This window comes from Seriola aureovittata, chromosome 24 (assembly GCF_021018895.1).
Source record: "Seriola aureovittata isolate HTS-2021-v1 ecotype China chromosome 24, ASM2101889v1, whole genome shotgun sequence".
In the NCBI taxonomy this organism is placed as follows: Eukaryota; Metazoa; Chordata; class Actinopteri; order Carangiformes; family Carangidae; genus Seriola; species Seriola aureovittata.
In genome coordinates, this window is record NC_079387.1 from 3,194,394 (window position 1) to 3,213,264 (window position 18,871).

General features: G+C 42.5%; 1 protein-coding gene across 2 annotated transcripts in view; it reads left to right on the forward strand.

Annotated features, from left to right (window-relative positions):
* spega (striated muscle enriched protein kinase a) overlaps positions 1–18,871 on the forward strand; it is a 51,243-nt gene that overhangs the window by 15,654 nt on the left and 16,718 nt on the right. The window contains exons 5-16 of one of the 2 annotated variants that reach the window (XM_056370359.1): positions 7,070–7,168; positions 10,072–10,222; positions 11,414–12,304; positions 12,482–12,933; positions 13,861–14,007; positions 14,402–14,584; positions 16,845–17,008; positions 17,338–17,426; positions 17,615–17,790; positions 17,880–18,063; positions 18,333–18,406; positions 18,666–18,824. In XM_056370359.1, the coding sequence (XP_056226334.1) occupies positions 7,070–7,168; positions 10,072–10,222; positions 11,414–12,304; positions 12,482–12,933; positions 13,861–14,007; positions 14,402–14,584; positions 16,845–17,008; positions 17,338–17,426; positions 17,615–17,790; positions 17,880–18,063; positions 18,333–18,406; positions 18,666–18,824 (2,769 nt within the window). Of the gene's footprint in view, positions 1–7,069; positions 7,169–10,071; positions 10,223–10,413; positions 12,305–12,481; positions 12,934–13,860; positions 14,008–14,401; positions 14,585–16,844; positions 17,009–17,337; positions 17,427–17,614; positions 17,791–17,879; positions 18,064–18,332; positions 18,407–18,665; positions 18,825–18,871 lie in introns of those variants that run through there. The other variant, XR_008826760.1, reaches the window with a different exon arrangement.

The following is an 18,871-nucleotide window of genomic DNA, read 5'->3' on the forward strand; positions in this document are numbered from 1 at the left end:
GTCTGATACATGTTGTGGGTCAATAATGGGGATTGGCTTATGTCCAGTTCCGAGCATACTGCAGGTTTCAGCAGCGCTGAGGACAGTGTCACCTCCTGAACCATCACGCAATCTGGATTCAGAGTAAGATAAATGACATGCACCGACAGAATCTAATTATCTTTTCTTAATGGCTGATATTGTATGATATCTCCAGCCCGAGACCGGTTGAAGCTGAGTCGTGGTGGCTTTTAGCGAGCATAAAAACTCGACCTCATGAGAGATCTTTCCAAGCAGCGTGAAATGGAAGCTTTGCCACCGTATCTGGCCTCTCAGTGGATGATGGTCATGGAATCTCATGTTATGATGGGCTTATTGATCCGGGGGCCGTTTGAACTGTTACTTGGGGGTGTATCCCGTATCACGCATAAAGCATCGGTATTGATCGCTGCACTTTCTGCCGGACCGAATGCCTCTCACCGGTGATGGATGGAGGAGGAGTGCGAGGCAGGCGAGGGTGAAGAGAGGGAGGTTTGTTAAAATAACAATTGCAAACTGTGATCCACTGCATCTAGGTTTGTCTTTAGTGAAAAAGGGATGTCTATTTAAATACAAATCTAGTCAGGGATGTCTTGATAATCAGATAAATGGAGAGAAATAAAAAAAGAATCAAAATCCACTGAGTAACTCCTGATTCATGATGGCAGGAGTAAATCTCACCTATTGATTCTGTGTTTACAAGGCCATAAACAGTCACAAGCCTCACTTAACAACGCTAAAGAGCAGTGTAGCAAGTCGGGGATGGAAGAGCTGTGTGGATACGTGGATGAGGATTCTGGGTTATTAGTTGGAGAGTGAGATCTGGGTCTGCCTGTAATTATTTTTAGCTCCGTTTGATGGAGGAGGTGTGGGGAGCACAGATGTGTCTGAAAGAACAATTAACGTGTGTCAGAGTGCGTATTAGAGCCAGAGAGAAGTTTGAAGGAGGTGGGAGAGGGTGGGAAGCAGTTTGCTCAACAAATCAGACATCTGGAGGAGAGCGTTTCATAATATTCCCTTTGCCTGAGATATACAGGCCTCTATATAGAAATAGATATATGTATTATATCAATGATGGTTTAGTGAGATGAAGATGAGACAATAGTGGATGATGGGGTGAACCATTCAGGTCTGATTAGCTGAAATGTGCCAGTTTTGCTCTGATTTATTTTTGTATCAGCGATGGATTAAATGACTTAGTAATGTGAATTATCAGCTGACTGTACAGCCTCAGGTGTGCGGCGTTTTTCAGCTCATCATTTTGGTCCTAATGCCTGCAACTTCACTTGTTCTGGTTCACTATGTATCCAGCTGCAGTGGGCGGCTGTTTCCAGTGAAAAAAGATCTTCGCTAAAGCCACTGCACACTACAAGTAGACAGGTGGACAAGGTGAGCCACTGTCCTGTGAGCATGGAGCGTTTGGCACCTAAAGCCAGATATTTCTCTCAGGAGTTGGTGCCAGTTAAACCGGCGCTTAAAGGGGAGAGCATATAAGCAGCTACTGTGCTTGCCAAAACGTTTTGAAGTGAAAGTATGCTAATGTTGTGTTTACAACTTGCTCCATTGCTCTTAAACAAAACATCAACTTATAATTTTAAAGGCTTAGTTCGTTATTGTCATTATTCCTGAAATTTTCATTCATTTAACATTTACTTGTTTCATTTTCCTGTTCTTTTTTTTTTTTTTATGTTTTTCATTATTGGTGAGATGAAAAAAAAAGCAATTTGAAGACATTGCTTTGGGGTTTGGAAAATTGCAATTAGCATTTTGCAGTATTTTTCATCATTTAATAGACAAACCTATAATGAAAATAACCATTATTATTATTATTATTATTATTAGGTTGGACAGTGGCTGCTGCTTGTTGTGTGCCTTAGAAATAAGACACATGCATCATGCTGTAATCCAGTGGGAGAAACGTGTTTGCCTTTCCAGTCCAAATAGCCCTCGGCTGCTGGATGCTGTGGTAGCCTTGACCCTATCACTGGTTAAAGCTTACAGACATAGGAATATAGATAAATAATTGATTGGTTCTGGGTTTTGCTGGGGGCTTGCGCAGAGAGGAAAACAAAGAATAGAAAATAGACTGACAAGTATAAGAATGGAGTATATTTTATATTCATATTTCTAAGAAGACAGATATATATCACCCCCCCCCTTTTTCCATCATCCCCTCTGTCCTGTCATCTGTGCCTCTTCCTCTAGCTCTCTCTTCCTGTTTCTCCCCTGTTTTGCCTCCTCCCCCATGAATCTTTTCCCCACTGTGCTTGTGTCTTGCTCTCGCCTCCACTCTCTGTCTCTTTTCTTTGTCTTTTTCCTCTCCCTCTATCTCGCTATCTCTCACTCTCATCCTTCACTCCTGCTGCTGAGGGGGGAAAAAAAAAGTCAACATGCTCTGCTGAAGCCAGTTGTTTTCTTCCTCATTTTCTTTCCTCCTCCTCCTCCTCCTCCTCTTATTCTCCAATCTCATCACTGCAATCAAGACCAACACACCCCCTTCTGCTGAGACTTCCAACCCCCACCTCCTCTTGTACTGAGTGCGCTCTCGACCGAGGCAGAACCGACAGAGGGGGGAGTTGGACAAACCAGCTGAGAATTGCCTCTCTAACGGCAGCCTCTACGTCAGAGAGGGACGCGGTTCACATCAGCGGATACACACTCAGACACAAAGACACCTGGCTCCGGTTTATTTGCGTCCCCTCTCTTTCTTTCTCTCTCTCTCTCATTTTCCCCGTCTTGCTGCCAGACTGGAGAATAAACACACCCACGCACAAAAGGCAGCCGAATCCTGTTTTGAATCTTGAATTTTTTTTTAAATTTCTTTGTTAATGCCACACCCTGGGCTTTTTCGGGTTGTAAGGATGTTTTTGTGAGCCCATGCCACAGGTAATCTCGCACGTTTGACAGGACGCACTTCTTCAAGATGAAGAAAATCTGGTCAAAGAAGAGATTTCAGGTGAGTTTGCTCCTTTATGGAGAAGAAACCACATTTAATGATGGTGTTATTTTTCCATATGTATGTTGTTTTTCATTGGGATTAGTAGGTTTTTACATATTGAGATGTCATGCCACACCCTTCACCTGATGATGAGATGCAAATGTGTTAATTTGTAGAAGATAACGCTGGTAAAATAAACATTTTAGGAAGTATTTTTAGGACATATACTAAAAACGACCTAGCATTCAATTCTGCTGGGGAAATGCTCATGGAGCAAATCTATGGATAGATGTGAAGCTTGCTGTTTGTTGTCTAATATCTGTCAACAAGTTAAGACAAATCAGGACAACCTAAAAAAGAAAGACAGCCCAGAAAAACTGCCTGCCAGATAGAAAAATGTATTTTTGCACAGTCTAAAAAATGAAAATTAAGACCGAAACTAAAATGGCACAGTAATCCACTTTCACGACATCAAACCGTCCAAATTTCTGCTCTGCTCCCTCTGTGTCTTTGTGCACATTCTGTGTCGTGAAATATGCATCTTGCCTTGGCAGTCATGACAGTTTTGTTGTTTAATAAGTAATTCATATAGCAGGTTCCCCAAATTCGGAGCATATGAAAAGTGTGTCAGTAGGCTACACTCCGTGGAGACACGAGAATCAGGGCAGACAGTCACAGCAGCTCTGAAGTGAGCAAAGCCGGTTTTCTGATGGTCGCTTTGCCTCCTCTCAATTCTGCATCAATATCAAACCCTGGAGATGTGTCCTTTTACTTTCAGCAGCAGATTTGTTGGAATCATGCTAGTAGGATTTGGATTATACCCATAGAATCTTTTTTTTCTTTTTGAAGTATTTGCCAAATTCAGCCTTTTCAAAAGGATGCTGTTCGTGGCTGTGTTCTGCTGATATGATTGCCTCGAGGCCATAACAATGGAGATCACGACAACGGTGGAAGCTTCTAGTCAGAGTCTGTCAAACAACAGTTACCACCAGGCAACAGTTAATCAAATTGCCTGACACGGAAAGCATTAACCAATGGGGAGTGCGCAGCAAAACGTAGGGGGAAATGAGTGTGAAATGAGTCATTTCAGTTTGCACTTTCGCTTCTTTCCATTCGCTGCAAAGAAGTGAGTCATTCTGAGGAGCTCTCCTTGGTGCTGATTGACAGACTGTCCAAGAAGCAGTTTCAACAACTGCTTTATCAGCAGGGACACTCACTTAAACATGGCCTGGAGAGTTTGTCAGATATGTTTCATTTTATTATAGATACGGCTGGGTGATATTTCAATGTTATCATTAATGGTCTGGTGGTGTAATCTTATCGCGATGATAGGATCAACTCATGTTACAGATTTCCAGAAGTCTGTCGTCTAGATAGTTGTTTCTACCAAAAATACCAGTTCCATCTTCTCACGTGTGAAGATGTGCTGTGTATCGGTCTTATAGTAAACCACGAGTAGACCAAATTTCTTTGGTATATTTGGTATTGTTGGTATTGGACTTGTTTTTACCATTTGTGATAAACGAATGATTAATGAAATACTTTATGGATTCAAAGTAAAAATGGATGGGAAAAATTGAGAGTTAGGATATTGATCCAGGGTCACATTTCGCCAAACAATCCGCGATTTGCAACATGACATCATTTCCCATCCTGCTCATTTTGACACATCACTACTTGCGGCCCTTGTAAGTAGAACTCTGGATTTGTTGAAAGTTGAATTCCCTCTATGAAATGGGCCTCTGGACAGGACTTTCCAACTTATGTGCATTTTTCTTTTATTATAAATCTAAACTTGAACTCAAAAGTCCACTTACTGGCTTCATCAGCAAATGGAGAAACATGAGCAATGATATTCGGTGTTTCTTGTTGTGCAGTTACGATATGGTTAAAAGTCAATCAATCATAAGTGAAAGATCATGCTACTATTCACACATTGTACTACTTAGAGTTAAGGATGTGACAACAGCGGGACTTGTGGGTAAAAGGGACCTTTTGTAGTGTTTTATGTGAAGCATAATCTTTGCCTGAGTTCACTGTTGAATAATGCATTGTACTTTGTATCTTGTTTCAGAGAACTGGGCATTCCACACGGACATTTGGCAGATTTACCCATGGTGTGTTGTCAGTATGAGCTTTACACCGATTCTCTTGTATTCTATTGTCTATTCTTTTCTTTTCCGTTGAAAATCCAGAGTAAAGTAGCTTTATCCTTTTTTTTTTTTTTCCTCAGGCCTTTTCCTTTTTCCTCCAACAGCATGTGCTTCATTTTGATTTATTCCTCTAATAACTCTTTTATATATGAAAGTTGCTGTTGTAGAACATCTATATTGCTTGAGTGTATTTATGTTTTTACTGCTTGACTGCTTACAACGACAGTGGGTTTTATTATTGTACATCCACCCCCACAATGCAATATTTTAGTAATCACGCTGTTGCCTCTCTGCATAAAATCTTTGGGTGAATAATGTCTGGCCTCAGTGGTTTATGGGAGAATATTTGTCAATATTTAAGCAGGCTATGATTCAAGCCAAAACCGAGGCTAGATGCACTCGACTCCAAATCATATTTACATTAAAGTCCAGGCTATACAGTGAGAAATAAAGTATATTTCCTCATAAGTACATGGCTGAATCGATTTCCCCTGGCCTGGTGTGCAAGCTATTTAACTTCATTTGATACAGATGGGTGGATCTACATACCCACGCCCACGAAACCACACACATGCAGCTCGCAGTGTAATGAGTTAATGGTGATTGTTCATGTTCCACTAGCTTTCTTACCTTCTGGAATGATCTAATCAGGATCTGACTTGATGCGAGGCGCGATGAGGTGCAACCTGCTTTGTGGTTGTCGCTCCTCCTCCTCCTCCTTCACGAGCTCTCTAACCAGTAAACATATCTGTCAGCCACCCAGCAGTTTGGCTGGTGATTTTTAGACTCTAATGGGTACGAAGAGGATTGGTCGTGTGGGTGAGAGAGATGGTGGTTTCCATAGTAACGGTGCTCTCCCGTCTGCCCTCTCTTGCTGCCACTATGGAAGCGAAGTTTTCCGCTCCTGCCGAAAGCAAAGCTATGGTAAACCTGCCTGTCTTGATTCATCTCCTGCCTGTGTTTTTTTTTCTCTCTCTCTCTCTCCCTCTCTCCCTCATCCCTCACTGACTTCATCTGTTCACCCTGCTGATGTAACGTGATCTCAGCCACAGAGATGTGGTTTATTATGACCCTGTCTGTGGCTTCTGTTCCCCTCAGTCCTTTTCCCTTTATTGTGTTTTCTTGCTCTTAATATTTAAGCTTGCTCATGATATTTTATGTGTCCACCCTTATATTTGTTTTTTCTTTCTGTTTTTGAATGTTCTGTATAAAACCAAGACCACAGTCAAGTGATTATCATCCCTCTTTCTTTTTGTGGACATGGATTGCGTTTTTGTGGTTTAAGTTTCATGTTCTGTGAAACACATCTCCCGTTTATCATGTCATTTTCTAAATGGCTGCCATTCTCTTCACTGCTCCACAGAAATATCAGTTTGTGTTGTTTTCACTCCCACTGATCGAGCGTTCATCCCATAATTTTGACCAAAGTTCAATTTGGTTCTTTCATCAAAATATTTTGAAAAAAGAAAAGTAAATCACTTTTTAATACCTGCTATTTCTCTAACATTTGAATCATCTAAATTTGCTTTGTTTAATAGGTGATGTGTTTTTGAATCAATTAAAATGGGGAAAAAAAGGACAAAAAGAAACAAATGAAGCTTCATAAATTCAGCTCACCCTGCTGTTTTATTACCAAAGTCAAATGGATTCAGACCTGAGGGAAGAGCATTTATACATACCGCTCTCCCTCATGTATCAGCTGTGTATTTTTATAAGCCACAGCTGGCTTCATGTCACGCTCGAGCTTCAACCCATTTATTTCACTCTGGGGGCTCTCTGCGGCTCTTTTCAAGGACCCATCAAAGTGTTTGCTGCTAAGCAAATCTGAAGTGTCATTTTCACCCGGACTCTGTTGTTGTTTTCAGCCTCCTCTTTTCCTCCTCCACCTCAATTTCTCTCTTTACTGAATTTTCACCTTCCACCTTAACCCATCTGTGTGTTCTGCTGGTTTTTATTTCAGACTCTGAGACCACAGAGGATGAGACCACAGAACCTCAGATGGAAACCAAAGGAGGGCCCGGGAGGCACCAAGACAAGGCCGGAGGGAGAGGACCTTCAGGTATTTTATTGAAAATCTTTCAGATTTTTCTGTACACTTTCAGCGTCTTAGATTAGCTCTTTACAACTGACATTTCTGCTTTTTTCCTTTTTGAATTTATTTATTGTTAAAGCTGCAAACACACTTCCAGTCTGTGAGTTCAGCATGCACATGTTCCGTAGCTCTGAACCCTTATTTATGAGCTGATAGTCAATATGATTTACTGCAGCAACAACATCACTGCCAAAAACACACTTCTACAAAATTATGATTCAGTGTGGATTGATAGATTTAATGGACGGTCGTTATCATCTTGGCCCAAGACGTGCGTTGGATGAAATCCGATACGGCAGAATGCATTAATCGCTCCTGGTGTGATGCAACAGTGTGACACACTGCCCTAGTTTCCAGCAGGGAACCTGTCTCAGGTCTGGATCTCACTATGTGCCTCCACAGGGAACGAGCACAGCCCAGAAAACTGGAGCTGATTCTGCCTATAAATGAGGCTGAAGCTAATGACGGTGATTATTTTTACTATATTGTGCTTTGCCAGTCTGATTAAATTAGGATATAAATGTAGATTATTGAAAATTTAATACAATTATTTGCTGATTAATCAGTCAAAAGAAAAGAAATTAATTGACAACTAATTTGATCATGTCTTTTTTTGGGGGGGGGGTCTCGGACTGTTGCCTGGACACAACCTGACATTTAAAGACATCACCTGGGAAACTATTTCCCTGTTCAAACTGTCCTCTTAGGCAGCAAGTAATGATTATAGTAAAGATGAATCTGTCGACAATTTTTGAATCAATCTATTAATAATTTAGTCAGAAGTGTCAGAAATATATATTTTTTTTAAACACTTTCCTAGAGCATCTTCTTGCTTTCTTTGTCCAACAAACACGCCAATATATTCATTTTACACTGAGGTTAAAAAAAGCACAGAATCCTCACAATTGAGGAGCTGTAAATTTTGTATGATGGGTATTGCTTGATAAGCCAGTGAAACGATGAGTCAGTTATCAAACTTAAAGTCAATTCATTTTCGTTTGGCGCTGTTATCTTATCCAGGAGATGTTTTTAATCTCACTGAGGACCTTTCCTGGTTAAATAAAAGTTTTTTCTTAAAGACGGGAGGCAAAGAAATGTTGATTCACTCACTCTTGATCTCTTAATGTCCAAACTGCAAATGTAAAAAAGGATTTGATGAGCGGCAGGCATTAACCAATTAGAAGCTAATGAGCCTTTTCCTGTTAGTATTGCATAGATGAAAAGAATTCCCAAAAGAACATTTGCTCATTTGCTAAAGTGGTGTCGGTGCATTGGCGTCACAGAACCTGCATGCCCTCAGCACCCGTTCCCAACCAGGCAACAGGATGTCTGAATATAGATCAGAAATATTGACACCCTTCTCCTCTACCACAGAGAAATTTTATATTCTTCCCTCGCTTGTACAGAGTGTTTGCACTTTCTAAGCTTTCGTGTTGGCGGGCTGACTACACCCTCATCACGTCCCTCTAGACATAAGCAACAAAAAAAAAAAAAACAGAGAATATCAGATGAGGTGATACATCATTTGTTCAAACAGACCCTGCTTCCTTCCACTGCATACAAAAGCTAGAAAGCTTTGTTAAAGACAAACAAGATGCAATTTCTTCCCACATGATGTATTTCTGCAGAAGACTCATTTCAGTGTCCAGATGGACCTTGTTTCGATCTTGAGGATTTGTATGAGACAATGCTGTCTGTGAAAATTACACTCTCCATTAGCCTCACAACCCTCCGGCGCTAAAAGCCTGATCCGCCTGCTCTGAAAGGTGGTGTCCAACCTCACAGAGAAATTAAGCTCAATATGTCAAGGCCTTGAAGTGCGTAACATTTTCCTCTGTGGCTCTTTATAAAGATTTCTCTTTTTAATTTTTTTCGTGAGGACCTGATGCAGTTTGTTTTATGAACATGTTGCTGAGTCAGTATCGTTTGTGATTGCAGTAGGAGTCTACGTTTTACACCCTCGACTCCATCGCCGTTTCAAGGTTTCCGTGGTGAATGAAAGATGCTGACTGCTCGTTGTTTTCGCTGCCAAAGCATTCCTGTCTCTGTCGCTCATCACTAAAATGTCAATCACTACCTGATTTGCGATGGGGGAGGATCGTTCTAAGTGGTGCACGCTCCACAACGTAGCGCTTACACTTTCTGTTTCATTTCCTGTTTTCAACCAATCAATAGACTCTTTATCCATCTTACCCTTTTCATGCTTAATGAGGTTCCTGCACTCCATTCTACCTCAGTCATTTTCTACCAACTCAGGATTCTTGCTCTTTGTATTGCGTCATCTTTCAGTTAATGAATTACATTGTTTGAGTATTACAGCCATTAAAGCAAAATATAGGCCTCTATTACTTAAAAGCTGTTATGCATTTTATAGTTAGTAAATAAAATATTTTTAAAAGAAAAAAAAAAAGTCTAAAAATTAAAATGTGTAGTATTTACAGTACAGAAGGGTAATTAGGAAGGGCTTTGGAGATATTTTACATTTGACTTATTGTCACCAAATCCTACGAACGAACCAGATCCAACAATGAGCTGAAATGTTTCCTGTGGATCCAAAGCCGGTGTGCCACAAACCTCCACATGGAGGAACATGTAGTAAAATGAAAGTATATGAGTACATATTTGTGACTTGTGTTGACGCCTGCAATAGGAACCACTGGGTTTAGGCTTTAAAGTGCCATAGATGAGGCAGGAGAGGTGGAAATTTTTTCTTTGGTCTTTTCATGGGATTTGTTGACAGTAAGCAGAAACACCAATCCTTTAAATTCAGACCAGCCTGATTGACAGTTCAAAGGACGTTGTGCTGTTTCAGGCAGTACACTGTGTGATAACTAAACTGTACTCAAACATCTCTCTGTATCCCTCTGCAGGTGAGGGAGGACGGCTGATGGACTACAACCCAGATGTTTCAGATCGCAGGGCCACCCTCCCTGGTGCCTACGACCCTGTGGTGGAGCGAGAGCTCCGCACTTTGGGCTCCCGCCCTCCGGGGCCCCACTTGGACCCCACAAACCCAGCCAGGCAAGCTCTCGGTGGGGGTCCCGCTGAGGGGGCCCCCCCTGTCCGTCACCTGGGTGTGGAACCGCTGATCCGGGCGTCTCACGCTAACTTGGCCCGGCCTGTTCAGGGGTCAGAGGAAAGTGTTTCTGTAGGCAGCGACTACTATGGGAGCATGTTCAGCCTCTACAGAGGGAGAACATTTTCTATGCCGTTATAGCACATGGCTTTTTGATTTGAGGATTTCACAAAACAACAAAGACTCGCCACAAACTCCAAATTGCAAAGAAAACTGACACATAAGAAAAGACATTGTATCCTCCGTAGACCCAACTCACAAAAATTGTATTATATATGTTGTAAATTACAAAATTATTAATTTTTTTCATTTCACATATTTAAGCCTTTTTTCAACCAGTGTTGTTACTTCCCATTTTTATTTCGATGTCACACTTTCCTTTGACTTTTTATTGGTGTGAGTGTGGTTTGATTTCAACCTAACAAGTCTTAAAATATCATTGCTGATATTTCTTATAGCCATTAGAGAGGACACAATGGTACAACCTGCAGATACATATTATACAGCACTTCTGAAAACTGTGATTACTCTTTTTACCCACTGCATGTTTTCCAGAGCAGCCCCTCACTTTTGGATTAACACCATATCTTTATAGGTTTGCCGTGGCATGCATGGGTTGCTGGCTTTGGTCCAAGCTAATATTAGCATGAATATTCTCAGAAATTAATGATCATGTGATTCACAGGTTCTTTTTTGGCATGATATTTTTGAATTTGAAGTTAAAGCAGGGGCACCTTTCCTGGCATTTTGTACAAGTTCATGTTGTAAATCTGCAATTGTGTTGCTGCAACATGCTACAGTTTCCAGTTATCAGTATCTTAGAGTTTCTTCCACTTCACCACAGTTGGATTAGGTTTTTCAGAAATCCTATATGTGGGAACATTATGTCTGTTATTTTTTTATTCCTCTCTCTGTCATTTCATTTTACACTGTCTAATGTGTTGTTCTCTGAAAATGAGACACAAAAGAGCACAGACGATACACAAGGGACTCATTGGTAAATATGAAAACATAACAAAACAAAATGACACAAAGGGACATTCATCAGCTTTTCTATTACTCCTCCAACATCTATGGCAACAGCACCAGAGCTCTAATTTCACACCTCCATTTCCCCTCAATCCTCACCCCTCCAGGACTCAAACTGCTGACGAATCACAGGGGCTCTCCTCCCGTGTCCCCCTGTCTTCTCCCCAGCCACCTCCCACTACACACAAAAACAGCATCAGTACCCAAAACCAAGACCTGGATAAAACCAAACCTTCAGATTCCTGCTCTTCTAAAGCGGAACAGTCGGCTAATGTTAACAGTATTACTATGACACCCAAACTGGCTCGTGCAGGGCCCAAGATCTTTGACAAGGTCCGCGCTTTTGAGGAACGAAGGGCGAGTGTGGATCTGCCAGGAGGAGTCGGGCCGGTTTCAGGGTTCGGACGGGCAGCTTCCTTCGACTCGGACGACAGCGGAAAGAAGACAGGAGGCCCCAGCAAAGAGGAGGGCCGAATCCTGCATGGCGCAGCTCAGAAGCGAGCAGTGTTCAAGCAACGGGCCTCTTCTTTAGAGGACAAGACGAGCTACTCCCAGAGGGTCCAGAGCTACCAGAGCAAGTTCACCGAAGAGCTCCAGAGGATCAAGAAACTTGTGGGGAAACCGAGCTTGAAGAAGGCATATTCCACTGAGCAGCTGTCACAGAAAGAGAGGCTGACCACTGGAAAACTAGAGCCCATTCCTCCCCAAGTGGTTAAAAAGTTGGAGGCGAGGGAGCGAGCCTTGGAGGAAAGAAAAGTTGGAGGGAGGGAGGGGGACAGCAGACTGCAGATTTCTCCCCAGGCCCCAGGCAGAGATCTGGGCAATCAAAGTAACAACCCTGTGAAAGATAAGATGACACAGCCAGATTCACAGGGGAAAGCAGTGGACAGCTCATCGCAGGGAAGCACAGGGAAAAGCTCTGTTACCATGGCGACGGCACCAGTTCACCAGTTACCAAGGCAACCGTTGCCAACAGCCACAAGGACAAGCCTGACCAGGTTTGAAGATGATCTATACTCATGAATTTGTGTATTTTTAAAAAATGATATGATATCTGATTTTTTTGTATTTTCGTTGTCAGATTAGTAAATTCCTCACAAAATTGGATACAGAATGGAAGATCATCAGTTGACATGTTGTCAGTGTTACATAAGTTTTCTTGTCTTTGCACACAGGGAAAAACTACAAAGCTCTCCAGCCGCTGACAAAGACTCACTTGTTGCCACGTCCCACAAATCCTCATCATCAAGAGACCTGGAGACGGACTCAAAGAGAGACACCAAGATGGACAACAAGACAGACCACAGATCCCACAGTCCCAACGGAAAGAGAGCATCCCAAGTCACTGTGAGGGAACCAGGGTCCCAATATCCACCCAAGCCCCCTCGGCTCACCCCATCACCCACTCCTTCCATCAGCCCCCTCCTGAAAAGGAGGAAGGCGGAGGTGGGGCGGGCGTCTCCGGCCTTGAAAATGAACATCCCCACTATCCTGGTGGAGGATGAACCCATGGAGACGGAATGTGTTGCAGACAGGAGCAACGAGGAAAGCAGGACCAGGAGGAAGGAGGGGAGAGCACGTAAGAGCAGGAGGGGTCGTTCTGCTCACCCCCGGTCTCCAGAGGAAGGTAGGACATATTTTATGATTGTTAATCAGCGTCTCTGTGAAAGTCTAAATCAGACCAAGCAGCAGCCACCACAGATGAATAATGAAGGCAATACAGAAGTGCCTGAAGACGTAGCTGCTGGCCCTGAAAAGACTGTCTGCACCAGAGTCGATGAGAAGATGAAAAACACCAAATCCATATTTTTCTATTTGTCTTTTTAGGTGGCATTTTTGCTTTGATTGACAGGTCTTTCAGGCTTCTCAATATAATGGTGGCTGTTACCTGCTTGACCCAACTGCTGTTGTCTTCTTGGCCAAAGTATCAGCTGCACAACATCCCTTCAAAAATCTGCATCCTAGACGCTATAACCATGTCTGTCTGCTCTGTTTGTGAACCCAGCATATAAACCAACTTCCTATAAGAATGTAAAGTAATAAGCCCAAGTGAGGGTCCCCTAGTTGGGGCTTGGATCCTTCTTATGCTTCTTTTTTTTAATGTGAAATTATAGATAATTCATCTTTTTAGGCCCATTAAAATCAATAAATGAAACAATCTGAGACAGTAAGAAAAATTTCACACAGTTCACAGAAATATATAACTGTTATTTTGTGGTTTGAAGGGCCAGCGGTCTAAAAGGTCGGGGTCTACTCACCTCGCACACAGTAACATTAAAGAGTATCAACAGAGACTGAAGACTTCAAACATGCGTAGTTATGGATCTAATCCTGAACAAAAAAAGTACAGCGTGTATCTGTTATGTTGTCCACCGTGGAAAATTAATCATATCCAATCCTTGCTGCGGGGTCCAGACTCAACAAGTGAACTCATTTAATGTGAGGACCCAAAAAAAGGAAACTAGCCCATGACTCATTTCGGAGCCCGACCCATTTACAAAACCAGGTAACGGAGCACGGGCAGGTCCTCATAAACGTGACCTGTCGTCTCCAGGGGGCTCATCCGATGACTCTTACCTGTCCGCTGACGAGGAGCCAGCTGAGGGCCCGAGGTTTGAGAGGCCTATTGAGGACACCACGGCACCCAGCGGCTCGGAGGTCACACTGAAATGTAACATCACTGGTAGCCCACCCCCCACAGGTACAACTGAGAGCATCCTGTATGTTAATTAAAAGACTTTTGTTTTTTTTTTTTGTATTTTTGCTGTTGTTTTTTTTTTTTTTTTTTTTTAAATCTCTTTATTTTGAAAATTAGAAATCAATATTGTATAATTAAAAATCTCAATCTGAGGAAAATGTTTACTGAAAAAGTGTGGTAGAAAACACAGTTTTTATGTGGGTACATCAAATTCTGTTTTATAATTTTTTATAAATTCATCTTAAAAGAAAGAAAACCTTGGTATATTTCTTTGGGAAATGTAATAACCAAAAACAAAGAGCCTTATTCATGCCACATCTTTGAAAGGTGGATTGTGCTATATTTGTATTTTCTGTGGGAGGGTTTTACTGGCCGTTTGTCATCTCTGCCTTCTCAGTGACATGGAGGAAGAATAATGTGGAGATACGGAGCGATGCCTTCCATGTGGTGAAGGCTGAGGGTGAGAGGCACAGTCTGTTGATAAAGCAGATGAGGCCGACCAGCGCCGGCTCGTACTGCGTCACAGCTGTCAACGCAACGGGCAGAGCGTCCTGCAGCGCCACGCTCTACATCCAGTCAGGTGAGACCAGACCGGAGATGGGAGGATATCCCATGCAGAGGGGTTTGCTGTTAGATTTGATGTTACAGCGGCACATTTTCACGCACGTAGCACAGATTTAAAGACAAAGGCGTTGAGGCACATGAAAAATGATACCTTCCTTGAAACACATGAACATGTTGACTCACACACAAACTCGCTTTAATCCACTGCCAGCCCTCCTCCGCCTGACATTCTGTCTTAATGACTACAAAGGCCTGCTGGAGCTCAGCATCCCGACCGCGGGTCCTCGCAGCGATAGTTGCCATAGCAACCCATTAATTCTTAAAAGCGCCCAGCTCCCCTCGGCGCCAATTCAAAACGCAGACCTGCCCCCGTCACACAGAGGTCTCTGGAGTCTTAAAGGCAGCCGTGGCATTCAGAATCAGCAGAGAACAAAGTAAATATTCCTTCTGGAAAAGGTTTGTGTTATAAATGCGCCTGCAGTTGATGTGTGTTTATATTGTGTGTGGTGTGTGTGTGTGTGTGTGTGTGAAAAGTTCGATTCAGCTTGTGTAAGTGCAACCTGCTCTTCCACAGTTTTGTCAACAAATGTGAGCGTACACTCTGCTACTGTCTCACCAGCAGCACGGGGCCTGTGTTGCCATATTAGGCCTGTGGAGTCTAAGGAGTATTTTTAGCCGCCCTCTTGTTCTCTCTGGTAATTGCAGTCTGCTTTATGCCCCTGCGAGAGATTACTGCTGCAAGTTTTTTTATCTCTCTACATTACATGCTTGGAGTTGGAGTTGTCAAAGTGTGGTGGGAGATTATTAGTCATTTTAGTTGGTTTAGCTGGAAACAGTACATTTTTAACACGGCGAGCCAAATAGTGGGAGAGAATGATTTATAGAATACAAAATGTGTCAGCTCAACATCAAGAAGGAGATTAATACTGTTTTACTGTCATTTCTTTAAAAAAAAAAATCAAAAAAAAGTTTCATAATTCCCATCTGTTTGTACATTTCACAATATCATCGTTCTCTGTGGAGTATAATAATCACCAAAACCTTAATGAATCCAGACAATATGCAACTTTTCAGCAACTACTGTGTGAGCTTCAGGATGTCAGCAGTGTTAGAGAATATGGGCATGACAGTGACGGGAAGCAGAGGAGAGAGTAGAGGACGAGGCTGAAAGCGAAGGTTAGCTGGCTCAGACTGTGCAGCGGTTGTGTAAGAGTTGGCAGGTTTACCTAAATACTCCCGGGAGTTATCCCCTGGTGCACGGACGCTGCTCAGAGATGTGACTCTAGGTAGGTTATTTTGTTATTTTTTTCCTTTTTAGTACCAGCGTAATGACAGAATCAACAGAACACTTACTTAACTTAATAACTCGACATAGATTGTGTCTTTTGGTGAAGAGGGAATCTTGTTGATGTTTTATTGCCATAACTCTGTTTTTGAATATATACAGATGTCTACATGATTTTTTTTTTTTTTTGATCTGTGCGCACTAATGATCTGTGCGTTTGCATGAGCCTGTCTTTGACTTCTTTCACCTGCAGCTTACAACAGATGACCCTGTTTCCCTTCTTTTCAGACTGTTCAGTTACTTTAATAAGTAGTTTGTATGCACTTTTGTCAATTCACTCTGCTGTTGTTGTCTTTCTCAAAGAAGGACATGTCTTAATTCTGTTCCACTGATGGATTTTATTCATTTGACTGTGTTATCTGCTCGTGCCAGATGTCAAGTCTGAAAGAGAGGCAGGGTGGCGGTGTTTTTATATTTCTCCACCCAGCTGTGAATTCATTCTGACTTCAGTAGAAACTGCTAGGAGTCTAGACACAGTGTCTGCTCTGGGACTCCATGGGAATAAGCGAATGATTGGGTCAGGGATTAAGGGATTAATTCATTATCTGTTCAGTTACGGTCACTTCGGCAGAGGTGAACTATGCTCTATGTGAGTGCATGCGCGTGTGTATATGTGGGTGCACGTGGCCCACTCATCTCTAACTCACCGCTCTGTGTTGCCAACTGTCCATCTTGGCAAAGATAGTCATCTCCAGAAAGACTGTAAACATCAGAGCTCTGACAGACTGTTCCCATCTAAAGGTTTAACGAGCCACCCTGGTGCCGTGGTAACCATATTTCAAAGAGATTTGCACTTAATTACTCAAATTAAGAAGTGTGCAAATCAGAGTTGACATTTTCATGAACCCAAGGAGAAGTAAATTAGATAAAGCAGCAGTGTGTTTGAAATTCTGCTATACTTACGTCCACTATCACTCATCTGTTCCTCCAGAGCCGACCCACATGCAGTTTCGAAAACCAGCTGTTTCCCAGGAAGTCAGTCATCAGGCCCAGTCAGATGAGGAGTATCTGAGCCCTCAGGAGGAGGTGATGGAGGTCGGGGGCCCGCCTGCTCCGAGCAAAAGCGTCCACTTCAAAGAGCTTCCATCGTTTCAGGTAGGAGAAGCAAAATCTCATTCAAATCTGATCTTCACTTTCATTTCTCTGCTTCCGACCCAAAGACACTTTCCTCGCTATATCTAACTCCTTTATCACATGTTGGCAGAAACAGAGGACGAGGTTTTGAGTGTTTTGTATTTTTTGCTTGAAAAGTGACTCAGATGAGAAATGAATCATCAAAGTAGCTGCAGAAAATGATTAATCATCTAATAGTTACAGCTCTTGTTCAAATTAAGTCTGATCTGCTTGTATGAAAGCGAATGCATTCTAAGCCAGAGAGCCTTTCTAGGTAACTGTGTTGTGATTTTTTTTTTTTTTTTTTAAAGGTGGCACCATGTGACCAGGGGATAACTGAGTGTCAAGATGTCATCATCTCAGCGAAGGTCAGAGGGCAGCCCAAACCCATGGTTTACTGGTAAGACTCCTTTTCTGAAAGCTTTATTGCACACAGGATATCTTAGGGAGACACCTGAAGCCATTACCTCAGTCAAGGTCACTAACTATTTCCCTGTCACACACACACACACACACACACACATACAAACAACCTCTATTAAACGCCTGAGTATAAACGACTGAGACAGCCACTTTGTATTGACCCAGGTTGAAGGACAGAGTCACCGTAAAGACGGCGGGGCGCTTCGCTGTGCAGGAGACGGATGATGGCACCACAGAAATGAGAATCAGCTCAGCTCAGAGGTCGGACGCCGGGCTTTACGTCTGCAAGATCGTGAACAAGTATGGCACCGAGCAGGCGGAGTGCAGAGTGGAGGTCGTATGTGAGTAATGAAGAAGTGAATCCGTGTCGTTTTAATCCTGCTGTAACAAACATCCTGTAATATTTCTGTTCCATTCGTGTTTTAATCAGCGCCTGCAGCACAAACACTGAAAATCACCAGGGAGGTGAAAGACGTGGCAGTGAGGGCCGGAGAGTCGGCCATGTTCGAGTGCTTCATTACAGGGCCGCCAAATGTGGATGTGGACTGGCTGTCCGATGGGAAGCTGATCCAACCGGCACTCCTCAACTGTAAGATGCACTTTGATGGAAAGAGGTGGGTTGATGTTGACGCCATTTCTTATTTTCTTTAAATCAATTTTGCTTATTCGTTAATCAGCGTAAGTTGAGGCTTTTTCTAATGTATAAGAACCTGGAAAACTGGAACTCTTGAATTCTTTAAAGATGTCAGTTGCTGAAACCCTTTAGTCTATCGATCTTGGCTCTCCAAAATTCATCGTTCTGTCTTGCTTTACTGTGAGTGAAACACTTATTTTGCAAGATAAGTTTAATTATTTTCCAAGGCTGTTGTGTTTTCTCTTTTAGGTGCCGCCTGCTGCTCAATTCAGTACATGAGGATGATAGTGGGACATACATTTGCAAGCTAAGCACTGCCAAAGGTAAAACTACAAACACAGTTACCTCAGTTGTTTATAGAAGATGGCGAATGCATATTCATAGCTGCTCTTTTTTGTTTTTTTAGCTCTACCAAGTAGGTTATGGTTGTTTATATAATAACAAGTACACCATGATGAATGAACCATGGAAAATAGGCTGCATCATTTCAAGTTGCACCAATCTTTCTACAGATTTTTATTCCAGCTTGACTAGATTTGACATGTGCAAGTCCTTTAGAAATGTGTGTCATTGCATTTACAGAGGAGTTGACCTCGAGCGCTAACCTGTGGGTCACTCCGTCCAAGGAGCCTCTGTTCACCCGTAAACTGGACATCCTGGAGGTCATTGAAGGTCGCACCGCCCGGTTTGACTGTAAGGTGAGCGGGTCACCTGCTCCACGAGTCACATGGATGCATTTTGGTAAGTGTAGTGTTTTCTTGATGATTAACACCGATGGCTTTTCGGAG